This window comes from Artemia franciscana, chromosome 16, assembly GCF_032884065.1.
Source record: "Artemia franciscana chromosome 16, ASM3288406v1, whole genome shotgun sequence".
Taxonomy (NCBI): domain Eukaryota; kingdom Metazoa; phylum Arthropoda; class Branchiopoda; order Anostraca; family Artemiidae; genus Artemia; species Artemia franciscana.
In genome coordinates, this window is record NC_088878.1 from 30,147,676 (window position 1) to 30,167,815 (window position 20,140).

At 37.2% G+C, this 20,140-nt stretch overlaps 2 protein-coding genes across 2 annotated transcripts in view; one reads left to right on the forward strand and one right to left on the reverse strand.

The window, feature by feature from the left end:
- The window catches only part of LOC136037329 (golgin-45-like), an 85,400-nt gene that overhangs the window by 63,660 nt on the left and 1,600 nt on the right, over positions 1-20,140 (reverse strand). Inside the window, exons 2-3 of the mRNA XM_065720000.1 lie at positions 14,017-14,375; positions 140-339 (exon numbers count right to left, since the gene is read on the reverse strand). Of these exons, the coding sequence (XP_065576072.1) occupies positions 140-339; positions 14,017-14,373 (557 nt within the window). The 5' untranslated portion in view covers positions 14,374-14,375. The remainder of the gene's footprint in view (positions 1-139; positions 340-14,016; positions 14,376-20,140) is intronic.
- LOC136036826 (uncharacterized) lies at positions 17,640-18,134 on the forward strand. The gene has a single exon (XM_065719158.1). It carries the CDS (start codon positions 17,640-17,642, stop codon positions 18,132-18,134), a length of 495 nt encoding a protein of 164 aa, XP_065575230.1.

A 20,140-nucleotide genomic window follows, 5' to 3' on the forward strand; every position in this document is an offset into this window, starting at 1 on the left:
TCCAAATTATAATTTTGAACTTTCCAACCGCCTATCTTACCCTATTAGCAGAAAATCAAACAAAAAGCTGTAGTATACTTATCAATTCCCCCCTTAAGCATAGCATTTAGATTATTTACCATAGTAACGAAAACCATACTTAGCTGCTAAATATTTGCTTCTCCAGAGGTCAGCCTGAACAGATAAACTTTCTTTAGTTTCAAAGTCGATAGTAAGCTGGTCAACATATTTTCGGATGTCATTTGCTAATTTGACCTTGTCTTCCGTGAGAAAATGCACCCTTGCTTCAATATCTTCGCCGACAGAAGCGACCAACAATTTCTTTAAGTCGGTGTTTACCTAAGATAAAAGCTACAAATACATTTGTTTGGACAGTATTTAGTAGATTGAGACGCCAGAAGAAATACGAAAACTCTCCTGTTTCACCGGAAGCTGTGGCCGAAGTCAGTTTCTTCACGCGAAAACAACCTTGCGACGTCGCTGTTTGGATTTCGATTAATATCGATTAATAATCGATATTAAGATCGATTAATTATTATCGATATTAATTATTATCGATATTAATATCGATTAATATCGATTGGATTTCGATTAATATCGGTTAATAAATCGATTAATATGTCAGTCACGTATCTTAGACAGGTTTTTATTCTTCCCATCCAATTTCGATTCTACCTTATTGGTAGCGAAATCGTTCAAAAAAGAAATATCGAAAAGCAATGTCTTTTGAACATATTATATCAGTGAAAAAAAAAAAAAATTCTTTGTCACAGACCTAAAGGTCTATTCGCACCTACAAACCACGATTTCCTGATATTTCCATCTGGTTGTGACAAATTTATAACGTTTTTAGAGGTATAACAAAATTTCCGACAGTGTAAATTTTGAACTGTCAAAAAGCAAACCAAATTATTAAAATTTAATAATGGTTTTCGTCCGCAAATATTCAAATATTAACAATCTGCCCAAAGACAGCTACACATTCTAACAAGAGCTAAGAGCTCATATGGCACTTGTGACGAGGCCAGAAGAGCCAAGAGCCTATATGGTAAGAGTTCTAGCAAAATTCTAAGAATCAATAGATTGATTTAAATGGAAAATCAGAGGCTTAATGCAAGTCGGGATTTAAAATAAGAGCTCTGAGTCACGAGGTCCTTCTAAATATCAAAATTCATTAGGATCTGATCACCCACCCGTAAGTTAAAAATACCTCATTTTTTCTAATTTTTCCTCTCCCTTAGCCCCCCAGATGGTCGAATAGAGGAAAACGACTTTATCAAGTCAATTTTTGCAACTCCCTGACACGCCTACCAATTTTCATCGTCCTAGCACGTCCAGAAGCACTAAACTCGCAGAAGCACTGAACCCCATACCTAACTCCCCCAAAGAGGCCGGATCCAATCCGGTTACGTCAATCACCTATTTACGACATTTACTTATTCTACCCACCAAGTTTCATCCCGATCTCTTCACTTTAAGCGTTTTCCAAGATTTCCGGTTTCCCACTCCAACTCCCCCCAATATCAACAGAACTGGTCGAGGTTTGAAATAAGAGCTCTGAGGCATGAGTTCCTTCTAAAGATCAAATTTCATTAAGATCCGGCCACCCGTTCTTAAGTTAAAAATACCTCAATTTTTCTAATTTTTCCAAATTAACACCCCCCAGCTCCCCCAAAGAGAACGAATTCGTCCCAATTACGTCAATCACGTATCTATAACTTTTGCTTATTCTCCCCATCAAAAAACAGCACGACCTCTTCACACTAAGCGTTATCCAAGATTTCTATTTCCCCCTCCGACCCCCTATGTCCCCAGATCCGATTCCAATTGAAAATGGAGCATCTGATACATAAGATCCTTCTACATATCAAGTTTCATTAAGATCCGATCACCCATTCGTAAGATAAAGAACCTCGATTTTCACGTTTTTCCAAGAATCCCGGTTTCCCCTCCAGCTCCCCACAATGTCACTGAATCTGGTTGGGATTTAAAATGAGAGCTCTAAAGCACAAGATTCTTCTAAATGTCAAATTTCATTAAGATCTGATAACCCGTTCGTAAGTTGCAAATACCTCATTTTTTTCTAAATTTTCCAAATTACTCCCCCCTCCAACTCCATCAAAGAGAGCTGATCCTGTCCGGTTATGTCAGTCACGTATCTTGGACTTGTGCTTATTCTTCCCTCCAAGTTTCATCCTGTTCTCTCCGTTTTAAGCGTTTTCCAAGATTTCCAGTCCCCCTCCAACTCCCCCCCCTCACTAGCTCCGGTCAGTATATAAATAAGAGATCTAAGTTACGATATCCTTCTAAATATGAAATTTCATTAAGATCTGATCACTCCTTCGTAAGTTAAAAATACCTCATTTCTTCCAATTTTTCAGAATCAACCCCCCCCCAACTCCCCAAAGAGAGCGGATCTGTTCCGTTTATGTCAATCACGTATCTAGGACTTGTGCTTATTTTTCCCACCAAGTTTCACCCCGATCCCTCTACTCTAAGCATTTCCAAGATTTTAGGTTCCCCCAACTCCCCCAATGTCACCGGATCCGGTCGGGATTTAAAATAAGAGCTCTGAGACACGATATCTTTCTAAATATCAAATTTCATTAAGATTCAATCACCCGTTCGTAAGTTAAAAATACCTCATATTTTCTAATTTTATCTGATTTAACCGTCCCCCCACTCCCCCCAGATGGTCGAATCGGGGAAATGACAATTTTTAATTTAATCTGGTCTGGTTCCTGATACGCCTGCCAAATTTCATCGTCCTAGTTTACCTGGAAGTGCTTAAACTAGCAAAACCGGGACAGACAGACGGTCAGACAGACCGACCGACAGACTTTGCGATCGCTATATGTAACTTGGTAGATACCAAGTGCCATAATAAGCTAAATCTTCATAAGATGTTTGCTGCCGTGTGTTTTAGCTTAATTTTTGATGATTTTTAACCCACCTTTCTTTTTTTAATCTAGTTGTTCAAATCTTTTATTAATCAATTCAAAGACTTCATTTTCACTGTTTTTGAATTTTTATTTACCCTATAGACAACCCATCTGGTTGGAAAAACCAATTTTTCAACTCTGATCCAAAATTGGAGTAGACTGAATTTTCGCTTACATAGACGATATTCGTTTTTCATCGGGCGTGATACTTGAATAGTTTAGTACTTACGTGTTATCCCGACTAGCCTAAAGAAGTAAAGTTGGGTTAATGATAATGAAATATACTAAAAGATGACGAAAATATAATGCTTTAGTGACAAAATTGTGGAAACTACAACTGAGAATTATGGATAGCAGGCCGCCCAGGACGCATATTAAACACCTAACCAACTCTATATATTAAATATTTCATGAAAATATAGTTGCATAGTGGTTTATTTCAATCAGGCTATGCTGATTGTCTGAAAGTTCACACAGAAAAACCGGTTTTAAACAGACCAAACTTCTTGAGTCTGGCCGGGATAACACGTAAATACCGATAGTTTTAATAACAGGTTTTATGCAGCTAACATCTTACTTGCTATACATTATTATTTTGTGTATGATATTAATATATACAATAATATATATTATATCTTATGATATAATGTATATATTACTTATTATGTCTTAATTAATTTGCTTAATTTTATTTGCTCAATCAAAGAGCTAACATTTTAAAGCTCAGTGACCCCAGTTAGAAGTGTTGCAATTAAATATCTAAGTCTAATAGGATACAAAGAAGACTTTGATGACAGATGACAATCTGTATTAAAGTCCTTGGACCACTGACGAAATTTGATGAGGACCACTGAAGAGTCTTTGGACCACAGAATGAAATTTGATTCTCTGAAAAAAATACAACCTGAGGTGTAAGATCAATGTCCTCAGATTTTTGTAAAAATACTATTCTGTTTCAAACAGGAAGATCTTAGCCAAATGGGTAACCAAAAAAGGGCCTAGTATTTGGTGGATTGGGACACCAGAAGAAATTAATAAACTCTTAGGCTTAATCAGAAGCAGTTGTAAAGAACCGACATAGAAATAACATATTGAGGAAAGAACAAATACAAAAATTACTGTGCTTAACCAGAACCTGATATAAAGAGCCCATATAGTAATAACTAAATAGGTAAAAAAAGCATAGGAAGAATAAAAAACGTTTTTGCTTAATCGAAAGAAAACATAAAAAGCAAAATAAAGTAAAAAAAAACTGAAGACATATAAACAGAGAATTTGTACACTTCACAGGAAGCAATTATAAATAGGTCACAAAGAAAAACAAAACTCTTACGCTTAATAGAAAGTATTACACAGAACCAATAAAAAAACACGTAAAAAAACGAAGAAATACAAAAACTCTAGCGCTTAACCACAAGCATTTATGAAGCCCAAAAGTGACAAATAATAGTAGTAACCACTCTTTAGGTTCGGGCGCTGCTATAGGGGTATACTATTGGAGCTAGCAATCCCTCAAGACGTTTTTACACACACCCGGGTCTTACAGGATACTATAGTGCACCTGCAACGGGATAATACACCTTTATGTGACGTAATAGGGTTTGTTTACTACGAGATTTCTTTGGATATTACGCAAAAGGGAATGTTTTCTTCAGGATTTCTTTGGATGTTACGTAATCTCAAGTATTTTATCTCATAAACTACTTTATTATGTTTTCTCTTGAGATGTAACATATTCCATTTTGGGATCATACCCAACTTTTAACAACCTCGCCATACATTTCATTGAGATTATCAGGTCCATGGACTGTATGCCAGCCATAGCGTGCCATGGTGGCGTGAATTAAAACTGTGTATCACGGATGGTTGGCTTGCGAAAACATGAATCCATGGATTTAAAGCATGATTTTTTAACATGATAATATCCGGAAAATATCTTAGGAATGATGAGGGGTTGCCAGAGGGTGCCACAGAGCCAGTGATAGTGTGGAACGGTGGGGGAGTTGACATGGTGTATCACGTTTAGGATTGCTTGCGAAAACATGAACCAGTGGATTTAGAATATGATTTATAACAAGATAATCCCTGGAAAATGCCTTAAAAATAACGAGAAGTGTCAGAGCGCCAGTCACAGTGTGGCACGGTGGTGTGAATTGACATCGTGTATCACATTGAGGATGGCTTGCGAAAACACGACCCAAGGGATTTTAAGAATATTTTAACAATAAAAGACCTAAAAATGTCTTAGAAAGGATGGGGGGTGCCAGAGGGTGTCGTGAGCAATCCATAGTTTGCCAAAACGAAGTGAATTGCCGTGGGAGACGTCACGTCGGGGTTGAATTGCTAAAACACAAATCAATAGATCTAAATCATATTTGATCATGAAAATATCTGAAAAATGTCTTTGGAATGATGATGGGTGACAGAGGGAGCTGTGTGTCATCCATAGTTTGCCACAATGAAGTGAATTACCTTTGACTAAAACGTTCAACAGCTTAAAGTTAAGGTGGGAGCTACTAAAAGAATTTTTCGGCAGAGGAGGACTGAAATCTAACACCCAGTCAAAGAAACTGGGCATTTTCATTAAGACCTCCAAGAAATATCTCTTAATAAGGCTTCAATTTGCCTCTAATAACAACCCTCCTCCTCTGGAACTGCTTTGTAGATTGGGCTAGCCACGCATTTCTAGCGTGAATACAAGTAGTCTTGGTAAAAAAAAGTAGGATTTTCATTAAAACGTCTCAGAAATAATAGAATGCTAGCATTTTCATTAAGACCTCCTAGAAATATCTATTATGGCTTATCCACATATCTTTATGGCTTAAATTTACCTCTAATTTCAACGCTTTCCCACTGGAATTGCTTGCTAGGGTGGGCTATCCACATATTGTCACGGTGGCGTGAACATACAGTCTTGGCTCAAACAAACGTGGCATTTTCATTAGAACCTCTCAGAAATAACCAAATGCAAAAAGTGGCTCTTTTTTCTTCGTTTGCGTGTTTCATTTTTTAAAATGAGACTTTGCTAGTATAAGATTTAAATTAATGAAATGTAAAAGGCAGGTGCATCCAATAGGGAAATGGAAACGAGGCATTTTCATTGAGACCTCTCAGAATTATCTCTTAATATGGCTTAAATTTACCTCTAAAAACGACCCTCCCCCTCAGGAATTGCTTGCTAGGGTGTACCAGCCATATATTGTCACGGTGCCGTGAATATGCATGCGCGTAGTCTTGGCTAAAAGAACTGTGAAATTTTAATTAGAACTTTTCAGAGATAACCGAATGCAAAAATGTATATGTTTTTGCTTCGTTTAGGTGTTTCATTTTTCAAAATGTTATTTCGCTAGTATCAACATTTAAATTAATAGAATGCAACAGGCAGGTGCATCTAATAGAGCAACAGAAACGAGGAATTTTCATAAAGATATCTCGCAAATATCTCTTAATATGGCTTAAATTGACCTCTAATAATAACCATACCCCCTGGAATTGCTTGCTAGGGTGGGCCAGTCACATATTGTCATGGTGGCTCGAATATGCATAGTCTTGCCATAAAGAAATGTGGCATTTTCATTAAAACCTCTCAGAAATAACCGAATGAAAAATGTCTCTTTTTCTTCGTTCGCGCGTTTCATTTTTCAAAATGTGATTTTACTAGTATTGAGATTTAAATTCATGGGATGTAACATGCAGTTGCATCTATGAGACCAATAACCAATAGCACTGGGATGCTTGCGCGCTCTCATGTGAAAAGGGTTGGAAACATGCGATCCATTTAATCGTTCTAGAAAGTGGGCAGGGAATACTCCGTGCTTGGAATAGGTTATCACGTAGAAGGTATTCCATGAATCAAAATATCATCAATTGCTTCTTGGTCCTGTTGTCTAGCGCACAATTTCATTGGAAGGATCTCTTTTGAATTCTAAAACGGACAAAAACCTCTGGAATATAAAGGTTCCCTGAGAAAGAAAAAGGAAAGAAAAATACTGAAGGAAAATAACTCTTAAACTATTACGCAACAATCACGTCCGTCATTGCGTAACACCCCACGTGTGCGCTATTCTTAGTTACAACTGAAGATTCCCCATTTGACCGGTGGAGCCTGATCTCTAACATGTCATGTGAGAATCTACCATCCTTAAAATAGGTAAACAACCTCCTATTACGAAAACAAAGATGTATGTACGTAACACCCACGTACGCGCTATCCTCACTTACAACCGGGGATTCCCCACTTGACCGGTGGACCCTGGCCTCGAATATGTCATGTGAGAATGCGTCATCCTTAACATAGGTAAACAATCTCCTATTACCTAACATAACGTTGCTCGTACCTAACACCCACGTCTGCGCAATCTTCGGAAACAACCGGGGATTCTCCGCTTGACTGGCAGGCCCTGACCGCTAACAAGTCATATGAGAATGCGTTATGCTTAACAAAAGTAAAAAATCTCCTATTACGTGACGACCACATAAATCTTGAAGAAAAATGTCTTGAAGAAAAGCTTCTTCAACAGAACGTTTTGAAATGTCTTGAAACGTCTTGAAAAATGACTTCAAAACGTCTCGAAAAGTCTTGAAAGGTCTTGAAAAACATCTTTAAGAAAAATGTCTTAAACATATCTTGAAAACAAATATCTTACAAATGTCCTGAAACGTCTTGGAATACGTCTTAAAGAAAACATTCCTTATGATGTAACGCGTAAGTTTGCATCTTGAATATCGACCCCCGAACTCTAACAACTCCTATTCCATAATATTCAAAGAAATCCCGAAGAAAACATTTCCTATTACTATTACTATACTTTACAGGGGCAATATAGTGTCCGGTAGTACTCAAGCGTGTGTAATAACGTCTTGAGAGATTACTAGCTCCAATAGTATACCCCCTATGGCTGCACCGGGACTTAAAGGGCGGCCACTACAACCATCCACTCCTCTCTCCCTGGAATTGGTTGCTATGCCCCCTACCTTTCTGTAATTCATGGTTCATTTTGCTTATATTTCATCCCATATAAGGTTTTTTCACGTTTATTTTTCCATTTTTGAGCTTTAACTGTCTTTTCTGCGATTCCATGATTTTATAACGCTTCTTTTCTAAATAAAAGTTGTATGTACAAAACAAACCCTTCATTCTTTAAATCTCTTATTCCAGGACGAATCTTCAATATGTTTCACTAATGCAATTTAAGCATCTTGTAGCCTATGTACATAGGTATGCTCGTTCGAGATTGCCTCTAATTTAAGTGTAAGATTATATGTAATGAAGGGGAAAAGAAAGACTTGATCGTGTATGAAGGAGTACTATTTTCTAGCCATAATGATACTCTCACTTTTATTTAATCTCTGATAGCACATTCAAGTTCCAATAGAGTAAAAGACTCTACCACCAAAAAATGCGCTAAGAACAACCCCAAATATTATCTTATAATACCCTCTAAAGCATTACTTAATAAAAAGGTCCACTTCAAATGTAACCAAAATTCTAGTAGTCGATTTTCTCCCCTGCATTTCAATTATTGCAATCATAGAAAAACACAAGTTCCGTTAAATCATTCTAGTAAGCGGAACAGAGGATTCTCCTTGCGCTGGAAAAGGTTGTAACGTATAAAGTATTATCTGAATAATAATATTAGAAAGAATTTCATAGTCCAATTGTCTAGCGTTTCATTCTATTGAACGGAAATCTTTCTCGAATCCTTTACTGAACTAAAATTTTTAAATTATAAATGTTCCCTGAGAAAAAAGAAAAAAGTGGAAGCAAAATGAAATCCTGAAGAAAAAATCTCTTAAAGTATTATGCAACACCCACGTGTGTATCGTCATTGCGTAACACCCCCGAGTACATTGCCATTACGTAACACCCCCGAGTACATTGCCATTACGTATCACTCCACGTGTGTGTCCTCATCAGTTAGAAGGAGGGACCCCCACGGGACCTGAAGTCTACCTTGTTACGCGAGATTGTGTCAGCCTTAACATAAATAAACATTCCCCAATTAAATAAGACCTTGAAATGTCTTGAAAAACGTCTTGTCGGTGAAACTGGTTAATAGGAGCCCCAATGGAATTGGACACCAGGGCCCCTTTAGAATTGATTGCTAGGGGCCTGGTGGAGTTGCCCGCTAGGGCCCCGGCAGATTCGGCTGCTAGGGCCCCCTGTGGAAAAGGTTGCTAGGGCCCCGGTGGAATTGGATGCTAGGATCCTGTTGGAATTGGTTGCTATTGGGTTCGCCGAAGATGGAAACAAGGGTCCCGGTAGAACTGGATACTTACGCCCCCCGCGGAATTGACTGTTAGGGCCCCGGTGGAATTGCATGTTAGTACCCCGATGGAATTGACTACCATAGGTTCCGTTGGAATTAGTAGCAAGCCCCCCCCTCGTTGGACCTGCTTGCTAGGGCCCCGGTGAAATTGAATTCTAGGGGCCCCTGATGGAATTACTCGCCAGGGTCCTCCGTTGGAGTTGTTCGAACGGGGGTCCCTAGTGAAATTGGATGCCAAGGTCCTGGTGACTAGGTTAGGGGCCCGGTGAAATTGGATGCTAGGGCCCCAATGGAATTAGATATGAGGGCGCCCCTGGAATTGGTTGCTACGGCCCCCGTTAGAATTGGTTGCTGCAGCCCCCGTTGGAATTGGCTGCTACGGCCCCCGTCAGAATTGGTTGCTAGGGCTCCCGTTGGAATTGACTGCTAGGGCAACGTTGGAATTGATTGCTAGGACCCACAGTTGGAATTGACTTTTAGGGCCCTCTGTTGGAATTGATTGCTACGGGCCCCGGTTGAATTGATTACTAGGGGCCCCGTCGTAGAAAAGATTGCTAGGTTAGGTTAGGGGCCGCGGTGGAAAAAGTTATTGGGGACCGGTGGAAAAGGTTGTTGGAGATCAGTGGAATTGCTCGCAAGAGCCCCGTTGGAATTAGTTGCTAGGGCTCTCCTGGAATTGCTCACTAGAACCCCAGTTGAATTGGTTTGCCCCCCCCCCGGTGGAAAAGGTTGCTAGGGAACCGATAGAAATAGATGGTTGGGCCCCAGTGGAAGTGCCGGCTAGAGCCCTCCGTTGGAATCGCTCGCTAGGGGCCCCGCTGGAATTGGTTGCTAGGTCCCACCCGTTTTAATTGGATACTAGGGCCCCGGATGAATTGGTTGCTAGGTGTCCCAGTTGGAATTTACTGCTAGGGCCTCCGTTGGAATTGGTTGCTAGGGTCTCCGTTGGAATCGCTCGGTAGGGGTCCCAGGTGGAATTGGTCGCTAGGGGCCCCCGGCGTCTTGAAGTTCCCCAACTAGCAGGCCCTGAGGGTTTTTTCCTGGCCCTCGCGCGTTTTTAAACAATTAAAGAAAAATACTCTCTATGTATGTACCACTATGTATCACCCAAAGCCTATTACATAACAACCAAAGAAAAGAAGTAAAGTCCTGAAGTAAAGAAGCCCTGCCCTCGTAATTTTTTAACAAGCCCTGGGTCTCGTCTGTATTTTTTTTTTCAACTCAAAGAAAAAGCCCTCCCTATTACGTAATTAAAACCTGCATCTCGAAGAAAACAATCCCTGTTACGTAACATGCACCTGCCTCTTGCCCTGAGGGGGTTGCCGTTAGACCTCTTCGTCATCTTAAAGCATTTTTTTGAAAACAGTAAAATTTGAGCGTAAAAGGTATCGATACTTAACAACAGTATCGATCAACCAACATAATGCTAATAAGTACCGATAATTTCTATGTCATATAGAGTACCGGCAAGCCAGTGTGTATCCAGGGTTTTTATTTGGGGGCGGGTTAAGAGAAAAAAACTTTACAAAAAGCATCGAAAATTTGTTTATACGCATTTTATTACTTTTTTACGAGTCGGACAGAAACTGGGAAGCGGGACTGAAACCTGGTAACCCCCTCCCCCAGGATACGGGCATGTCGGCAAGACTATGAATAGACAATAGAAGGTATCGTCTGGGATGTCTAAGAACGTCTAAGAATCGTTTTAAAAATTCTCACGAATTTCGAATTTGTTTCTGGATAATAATTTAGTAAATTGGGAGATATTTACATTGCTGAGCTACGAATTCGGTGAACATACCATTCAATACTTTTTTATGCTTTTTTGAATATAGTAATGGTTTTGCTCGAAAATTCAATTAAAAGCCCTTTCTGGACCCTTAAAATGAGATATTTTTCTCTTATTCTTGGAGAAAAGGGTTAAAAAACAACCGTTCCCGCCTAATGTGTAAATATATAGCCCAAATGTTATTATTTACCTTAGCTAACTGTGCGCATTCGGACTCTTACTCTGGGAAAAAGGTTTGCCAGTGATAATATTAATTTAGTCTAATTTCTATTTGATCAAGTTTCAACGTCCCTCTTCACTTTCATTTTAAGTACTGTGTATATCTTTTTATTTAATTAAATGCATAAGGGCTTTTTGAAATAATACTAGCCTTTTCTCAGATTTTCTTTCTGAAATTAACTTACGCAACGATGCTAATGAAATTGAATCGTACTATTTATATTTAGGACAGACACTAATGTATATAGTTGATAATTTGCTTAATAACACAAAAATGCCCTCAGTTGGGGGTACTTAGTAAAGTTTTAAATCTCTTCCATGTATTAGTTTTTCATGAAACAAAGTGTCTTATTAAATTTCTCTTAATTAAAATTAATCCGACCTCAAAATTGACTTAGAAAATAGACGGTCCCATAAACAAGCTAGTTTAAGGATACGCTGATACATTCTAATCGGATACATTATAGCAGTAGCCTTTTCCAGAGTGCCCTCAATCGGGGGTTACTTAGTAAAGAACCAAGTGTTTTCCTTGTTTTTTTTTTTTTTTACGAAAGACCAATAGATCACCCAAAACGAGAATAGCAGGACACTCCAAAAGGTTTATGTACACCATAAAATAATTTTCTGTCCTTTATTCACTGTAATAATATCCACTGTCATTTCACTTTAACTTTCCAATATTCCCCGTTTCAACCTTCCAATATTCCATAGGTTTCGCCGTCCTTAAGACCCTTTTTCTGAGGACCCGTACAAGTTAAAGGATTGCTGCTTCTCTTACACATCAATACAGTACCCAGGTAACTATTACCTGTTATATGGGATCAAGGCCGTATCCAGAGAGTTACTGGGTTTGAACCTCTTCCATAGATATAGTACTCATTCGGATATCTATTTCTTTGGTGAAGATATTTGGTGGAACATATTTATTTCATCACGAGGTCTAGTGGAACCCGATTGGCTTCTTAAGTCAACTTATGAAAAAAAAAACGTAAAACAGAAGAACAAGAAGACCAAACCAACCTTAAAAATTACTTTTAAAATCAAATATACCACAAAATAACCAGCATAAAAATTCCTGATCACTATATAAAATTCTTCCAGCTTAAACTCCTTAAAAGGTTTCCTAAATCATAAATAATGCAAAAACCAAAATTAGTAAACAAACCTAACACTATGAGCGTAATATCAATCAAGTAAAACAATATCTTCTAAATCTTTCTTCAGAATCTTTTATCGGAGTAAAAATGAACCTTTCTATTGAAGCTGAACGAGAGAAGCGATATCTAGGTGGAGGGGGATGACTAGGGAAAAATAATCTGTTGGAGGATATAGAATACTATTTCCAAAATGTAAGGAAAGTTTTTTCAACATTCCCGAAGGGTAAACAAATTGGCTCTGCCAATAAGAATGATAAAGAAACTTTACACACACTAAATATACTTTTCATCCTTTCCGTAATATTTTTTTTTTTTTCAACCGAAAGTAAGGAGCAACGTCGAAACTTCAAACAAACAGAAATTATCTCATATATGAGGGGGTTGCCCCCTCCTGAATAACTTGCTCTTAACGTTAAGGTTTTTCAAGAATTTTACAAAACGCTAATTATTCTAATTAAACTACCCTTATGTTTCAGGACTCGTTCTTAAGGAATTTGGGATAAAAATTCAAACTTTAGCATAAAGATCAAGGCATTGAGGAGGAGGCAACCCCCTCATACACATAATAATTTCTTTTCTTTTTTAGTTTCGATGTTGCTCTTTACTTACCGTTGAAAAAACTGTTTTTTATTTAATTTCTAATCTTTTTAAATAATGCTTGGATATTCGAATCCCCCTCCATAGGAAGTTCCATACACAATGGAAAGTTCTTCTCACGTAAAATACACTCCCCCCTCGCCAGGAAAATTTCCCTGGACAATTCAATTCTAGCTGAAAATTACCCCAAAAAATTTCTTATAGACGATTCCAAGTGAAAATCTTTCTTTTGAACTTGCACTTGCATTTGGAAAAGACTTTTGTTTTTGAAATCGTGCCAAGAGTACTTTCCACAGTGGAAAAGTTTTCCCGCAAAAACCCCACACCGTGGTATAAAGTGCATGGAAAAATACATGTTTAAGTATAAAATTGAATCAGCAAAGTGAAAGTAAGATATATCAAAAAATTTCGTACAAGAATTCAGGCACAATCCCCCAGTGTGAAATTTCCCCTGAAAAGTTCTCCTGGATGTATCCCTCCCCAAGGAAAATTCTCCCTGTGGAAAATTTTCTTCAGCATAAAATGTACCTCCCTCCAAACAAAAAAAAAGTCCGAATACTTCCCAATAACAATACCATACAAAAACAATGGCTAAATATAATGACTTACAGACCTTTCCCTAGGGGCTATGGGGGTCACGTTATCCCGAAAGGCATAGTTATCGGATTTTTAAATTATGCTGAACAAAATTGCTATCTCAAAATTTTGATCAGACAACTTTGAGGAAAAAGGGGGGTTGTGAGGGAGTCCTGGTACTTATACTTTATCTTAAAACTATATTAATTTCAGTTATAATGATATGTAATTGAGTGTTGGATTTTAGTTTCCTGTTTCAAGGAAACTTTTTAAAGATAAATAAAGGAAGGACCCTATTAAAAAACCTTTTGAGACTCAAATAAGCATCAATGAGTAGAGTGTTGAGACTCAAGTAAGCAACGGTAAGCAGCTTTTTATGACAAAAGCATCAATAAGCAGAGTGTTGAGACTCAAGTAAGCAACAGTAAGCAACTTTTTGAGAAAAAAAGCATTAATAAGCTACTAACTTGTGATTGAAGTTTCAGCTGCTCTTTCTGTGCTTCATTCTCCTTTTTCATTAAACTGAATTCTTTCAATAGTTTTTCATATTCATCATGGGTACCATGAATTTTTTCCTCAAGCTCACCAACGTTGGATACATCTTTGATGTCTTGATTATTTTCTAATTTTTCGTCGCAATTATTTTTGTTTTGCCCAGCCTCTTGATCTATTCTTGTTGTAGCTTCTTTAGTAACAAACGTGGAATTAGATGGCGCTACGAGGCCTAGCATGTTAGAAGATATAGATGGCATTGGATGTGATAAGAAGTCAAAAGTAACTGGGACAGGCTGTTTATTGATGACTTTCTTTGAGGTATTTTCCATATCTAGAAAAGAAAAGATTAATGGCTTAAAGCCCACGATAAGGCTTATTCAACCTCCTCAAGCACCCCTCATCCTTCCCAGCACCACAATCTCAGCAGGAGGCAGGCACAAGTCACCTTATTTGACACAGAATCATTCAATAATTTTAATCTAGATGATTGGATGATGAAAGGTTGGCATGATTCATCTTATGTGAACCAGAATCATGCAGCGATTTTTATCTGCTAAGATTGACCAAAGTGGTCCCCTGTCCCTCCTGCAATGGGCATTTTTACCCTTAGAGTCCACAAAGTGTTTTCCATACCAGGAAAAAGAAAAGCTGAAAGTTTGATCAAAGAAAAAACAACTTTCAATACTTTCATACAGCTTTGTGGAAGGGTTCTAGAAAGGGTTATACTCTAATCACGCTTTTACTGCAGCATAGATCAGAAGAGGGAGCCAACAACTTTGCTTTTTAAAAGCCTAATTGGCTCTTGAGTAAAATTTTGCACTAGTAAAAAGAACAAATAATCAAATTCAAATTGATTGGTATTTTGGTTTGAGATTTTAACTGATTTTTTTTATATAAATTTTAGCATAATTTAAAAATAAATAATAATAAGACAGACAAATAAACTTTAATACTAAAAATATATTAAAAAATTAAGATTTTAAAACTAGAAGTTTCAGTCATTCTGTTTCAATCTGGATCGAGTCCAGTAAATTAAAAAATATGCCAAGCAGAAGCACATACTAGTTATAGTCAATTGGATTTTTGGCTAAATTTATTTTCCTTAAGAAAAATGTTGATGTTCTTATATTTTCCATTTAATTTGTACATATAGGAAACTAATATTTTATATTAAGATTCATAATAAGAAACTAATAGCAAGATTCATAACAGATTTTTATATATTTCCTATTGCTGGTCCTAATTCAAGAACCAGAGGTCATTAGCCCAAACTTATTAAGCAGTCTACCTTAACCAGAGTCTGCACTCAATTCTTTTCTTCAAAAATTGTCAATGGTTGGAATTAACTCTCTGAAGACACAATTAGTGCTAAGCCTGTTGACATTTTCATACAAAGGCTGGGATGTGGGAATCAGTGTTGGGATGCTCACAAGGATCTAACTGACAAATTTACTTTTATCCTATTGGTTTAAAAGAATCATAAATTCTATTCATAAATCTCTATTTTCTACTCATAAATTCATAAATCTTTAATTTAGTGTTTATCAAATGAAATAAAGTTATTGGTAAGATTTGTTGCAACTGGTTATCACCCAAGCTATCAGGTAACTTACTGATGTGGTCATACAATTCAAGGAGATTGGTATCTTCCAGAATAAAAGACATGCTGTGAGCTTTGCAAGAGATAATTTGCTTTCTGAAAAAGGGCAAATCTCTAGCACTTTTATTGGGGGGAGGGGGTGCAAGATGGGTCCACATCTGGATAGCCAAGGGGCATGGGATATATAATAATTTTTGCTCCACATTATTGGGGGGACTCCCCCCCCCAAATTATGCCCATGACTGTATAATTGCCTTTTCATTCAAGAACCTTAACAACCACTGATGTCATGCTAATAGGTCAATTATTTTCAGCAAGGTCCTTTCTACCTTTCTTAAATATTGGAAAGATATAGGCAGTTTACCAATACATTGGTAGTGTAGAAAGATTCAATGATAAGTTGAATAGCAAAGAAAGTTTTTCAAGATTCAGAACACATACCAACCTTATGTTCCAAGGCCCTCTCAGTGGAAAATACAATGTGCATTCTTGTTAATATGGCTAAGGGAGAAAGGGAGAGATATATTTAGTGCATTTACAATATTTGATGAGGAAACAGACAATTTGGATACATACATATGAAAATTCAATGAATATTTCAACCCCCTATCAAACACAGTATTCTCAAGATATATTTTTCCTAAAAGAGACCAACGCAAAGGTGAAACTATTGACTGGTATATCCCAGACTTTAAGTTGTTGGCTTGAGAATGTGAGTATTCAACAACTTCCTTGAAAGAGGAAATGATAATAGACAGACTGGTATGCAGCACAACCTCAGCAAAGATCAAAGAAACGCTCTTACAAACAGGTTCAACTCTGAACCTTTCAAAAGGAGAAATAATTGCAACAGCACATGTAGAAACCCAAGTGTAACTTAGCACCATGGCACAGCCAGGTCCAAGCCAGAATGAACATATAAAACAAGAAGTGTGTTTCATTAAAAGGGGAAAGAAGACAAACCATAGCTAACAAACCAAAGCTTGTTACTTCTGTGGTGGAGAATATCCACCATTGCACATAAACACCACAAGAGGAAGGTATGTAGCAACTGTGACAAGCTGAACCATTTTGCAAAATTAGCGAGAAAACAGTAAACCTCATAAGCCAAGAGGCATGTCAAAGAAAAGAGGATGACATTTTTATTGACACGGTAAACATCATTAACATTGTGAACATGGATATTGGGAAACCCAGCATCAAGCATCATTTACCCCCATCAAGGAATTGATTTGCAATCCTCTTGCATTCTTTGACCCCGCATCAGGAAACATTGAGCTCTAGGTTGATGTGTCAAAGTTCAGTCTTGGAGCCATCATTCTTCAGAATGAAAGGAATGTGTCATTTCCTTCATGATTGCTTAACAGAACAGAGCAAAACTATTCCCAATTAGAAAAAAAAAATGTATGACATCCTCTTTGGCTACATTCACTATCATCAATATTCATACAGCAAGAAATTCACAGTTGTGTCAGATTATAGACCTCTGCAAGTTTTGCTACACTGCCAGATTTCAAAATCATTACCAAGCCTCCAGCAGATGATACTAAAAATCCAACCATATGGTTTCACAGTGGTATTCCATCCTGGCAAAGAAATTCCCATTGCTGATGCATTGTCATGGTTCTGCCTTCATGAATAGGGCAAAGAGACTCAAACAGACAGAGTCATATGTACAAATGACGTTTTTTCCAGTAAGTACATAGAGACTAAACAAACTGAATGAAGAGACAGCAAGTGACCCTTAATTTATCCAGCTAACCAAATCCATCCAGAGGGGATGGCATGAAGCTAAAAGAAGTCTACCTGTAGATATTCTCCCATTTTGGAGCGTCAGGCCTGAGTTGTTGGTCATTGATCAGATCATTTTGAAAGCAGATTGTTTGGTCATTCCTCTCAAATCCTATAAAGATATTCCTAACCACATCCTTGCAATCACATCTAGGAATAGGAAAGACCATGCAGCAAACCTACTCCATTGTTTTCTGGCTAGGAATGACAAAGAATATTGAATACTATATTAAAAAGTGCTATGTTTGTGCCAAATACCAAAATTCAGATCAAAAGGAGCCCTTGTTACCCCATGACATTCCCATTTACCTTGGGAAAAGGTTGGCTGCAACTTATTCTATAATAACAGAGAACATTATCTTACAACAGTTGATTATTACAGTTGGTTTATTGAGGTTGACCGAGTCAGGCACTATGCATACACCCACCATATTATTGCTTGTCGGAAGAGGCATTTCACAAAAATATGGAATCCTACACATACTTGTATCAGACAACAGTCCACAATTTACATCCAAACTATTTCAGAAATTAGTAAAAGACTGGGAAATAGCACACGAGATGTCATCACCAAATTTCCCTCAATTGAATGGCTTGGCAGAAAGATCAGTACAGATAGTCAAAGATATCCTTGTCAAAACGGAGCTAGCTAGAGGGTATATAATTTGGCCTTATTCAAATACAGGAAAACCCCTATGAATGGTTTGCGTCACCAGTCCAGCTACTAATGAGCAAAAACTTGAGACTGATTGTTCCATGCACAGGGAAACTTCTCTCCCCACATATAGTCCATCATTGTAAATTCAGAAAATATAGAAGTAAGTAACATCCATGCCAAAATAAATATAATGATAAAAACTCAAAAAAGCTAAATCCTCTACAAGCTGGTCATGCAGCACAAGCACAAATCCATGGCAAAGCATAGGAATCTGGTGTAATTAGAAAAGCAGACACTAATCCTTGATCATAAATAATTGAAACAAATGATGGGGAAACATATCGCTGGAATAGGAAGCATATAAAAGTTCTTTGCCAGTTAAACAAACCCCTTTCTACTAGTTAACCAGCAAGAGCTTCACACACAGAAGCCCTATTTTTGAAAATCTTACATCATCATCAAACACACCAGGCATTTCTATTGCATCTCAATCCAAAAATCCACTTATAGCTGCCACACCTCCGCCCAAACCCTCTGAATTAAGCTGCCTGCAACAAGTTACCCACAATACTAGTCCAGCCTTCCACATACCAATACCCGCGACCAGCAAGAATCTTTCTGCCCATTCTGATTTGCAGAATACTTATCACTCAAACCACTCAGGTTGTTATGAAAAGCCTGTAAAGAAGCTTAATCTCTAGGCATTAAAAGTGAGTATTAAATACTCTAAGTATTAAAACTGGCAATTTTCTTTACATTCTAATAACCTTTCAGTTAAGCTCTAGCAAAACTTTTGTTTAGCTTTTACCCATTTTTCATTTGATGATATTTAACTGTGTTGAGAAAAATTCACCATGAAGGTTAGTCTCAACAAAAACTTTGTAGTCAGTTTCAACTTCTTAAATTCTCAAAGAAAGTATAATGAGCTCAGACTAACAGAGAGTTTACCTTTGAAAATTATTCTGACTCAAAACTTATTGGCTTAACATTTCAAACAAAAGAATTAATCAGGTCTAGCCTTCTTTTTACTGGCTTAAAATAGTGCCTTGCCAGACCACCATACTACTTGACATTTGTAGTCATGCTTAAAAAAAAACTCTTGGTTATTTGTCCTTGGCTTTCTCAAACAACACCTACTGTATACACCTAAGAACACTGAGTGAAATAACTCAAATACTTCATTTACATTTTTAATCTTCATTGTGTTACTCCAGTTTGATTGCTCTAGTTCTTATTTTAAATTCTTCAAATTGATGAAGAATTTATACCTCAAGATGAGGTATATAGAGAAAATGAATGGAGAGATCATTAATGAAGTTTTTCATATGTTATTAGTCCCATGTAAAGTCAAGACATTGTTGAGAAACACTTGTAAAGGATGCCACATTTTAGTTTGTGAAAAAAAAAGAAGTGACCCTGGCACCTTCTCATAAGTAAAGTGAACTGAGATTACAAAAGGAAATATTAATTATTCCCAAGAAGTACTGATGTTATCAACATTGAATTAGTTTATCCCTTTGTTGTTAATTAATTTAATCAGGGGTGGTGACATGAGACTTGTTTTGTTTCTAATATGTTATTAGCCCCAGATAAAGATAAGACATTGTAGATAAATCCTTGTAAAGGATGCCCCATTTCATTTTGTGAAGAAAAAAAGAAGTGAGTCTTTGCATAACTAGTTACATAAAGAAAGATCCAAAATACTGTCAATAACAAACAAAACAAAATTGATGGATAAAAAAGAAAAAAAAAGAATGGCAACAGCTGCTTTTATAGGTTTCCAAATGTTTTGAAATTTGGAGTCAAAATATTTTAAATCTAAAAGAGGTTATCCAAAATATCTTTGTACATCTTGCCACACCAGTATACCAACATTTCTAAATTTTGACAACCACAAATTAAACAAAAATGTTGACATGGGTCAACAAATAAATGACAAATTTTAGTTAGGATTATGCAGTTTTTAGAAGCAATAGACAAGTTTTTCAGTTGAAAGTAGTTGGAGACCCAGAATTCAGCTGAATACTGACTCTGAATTTGTAAGTGA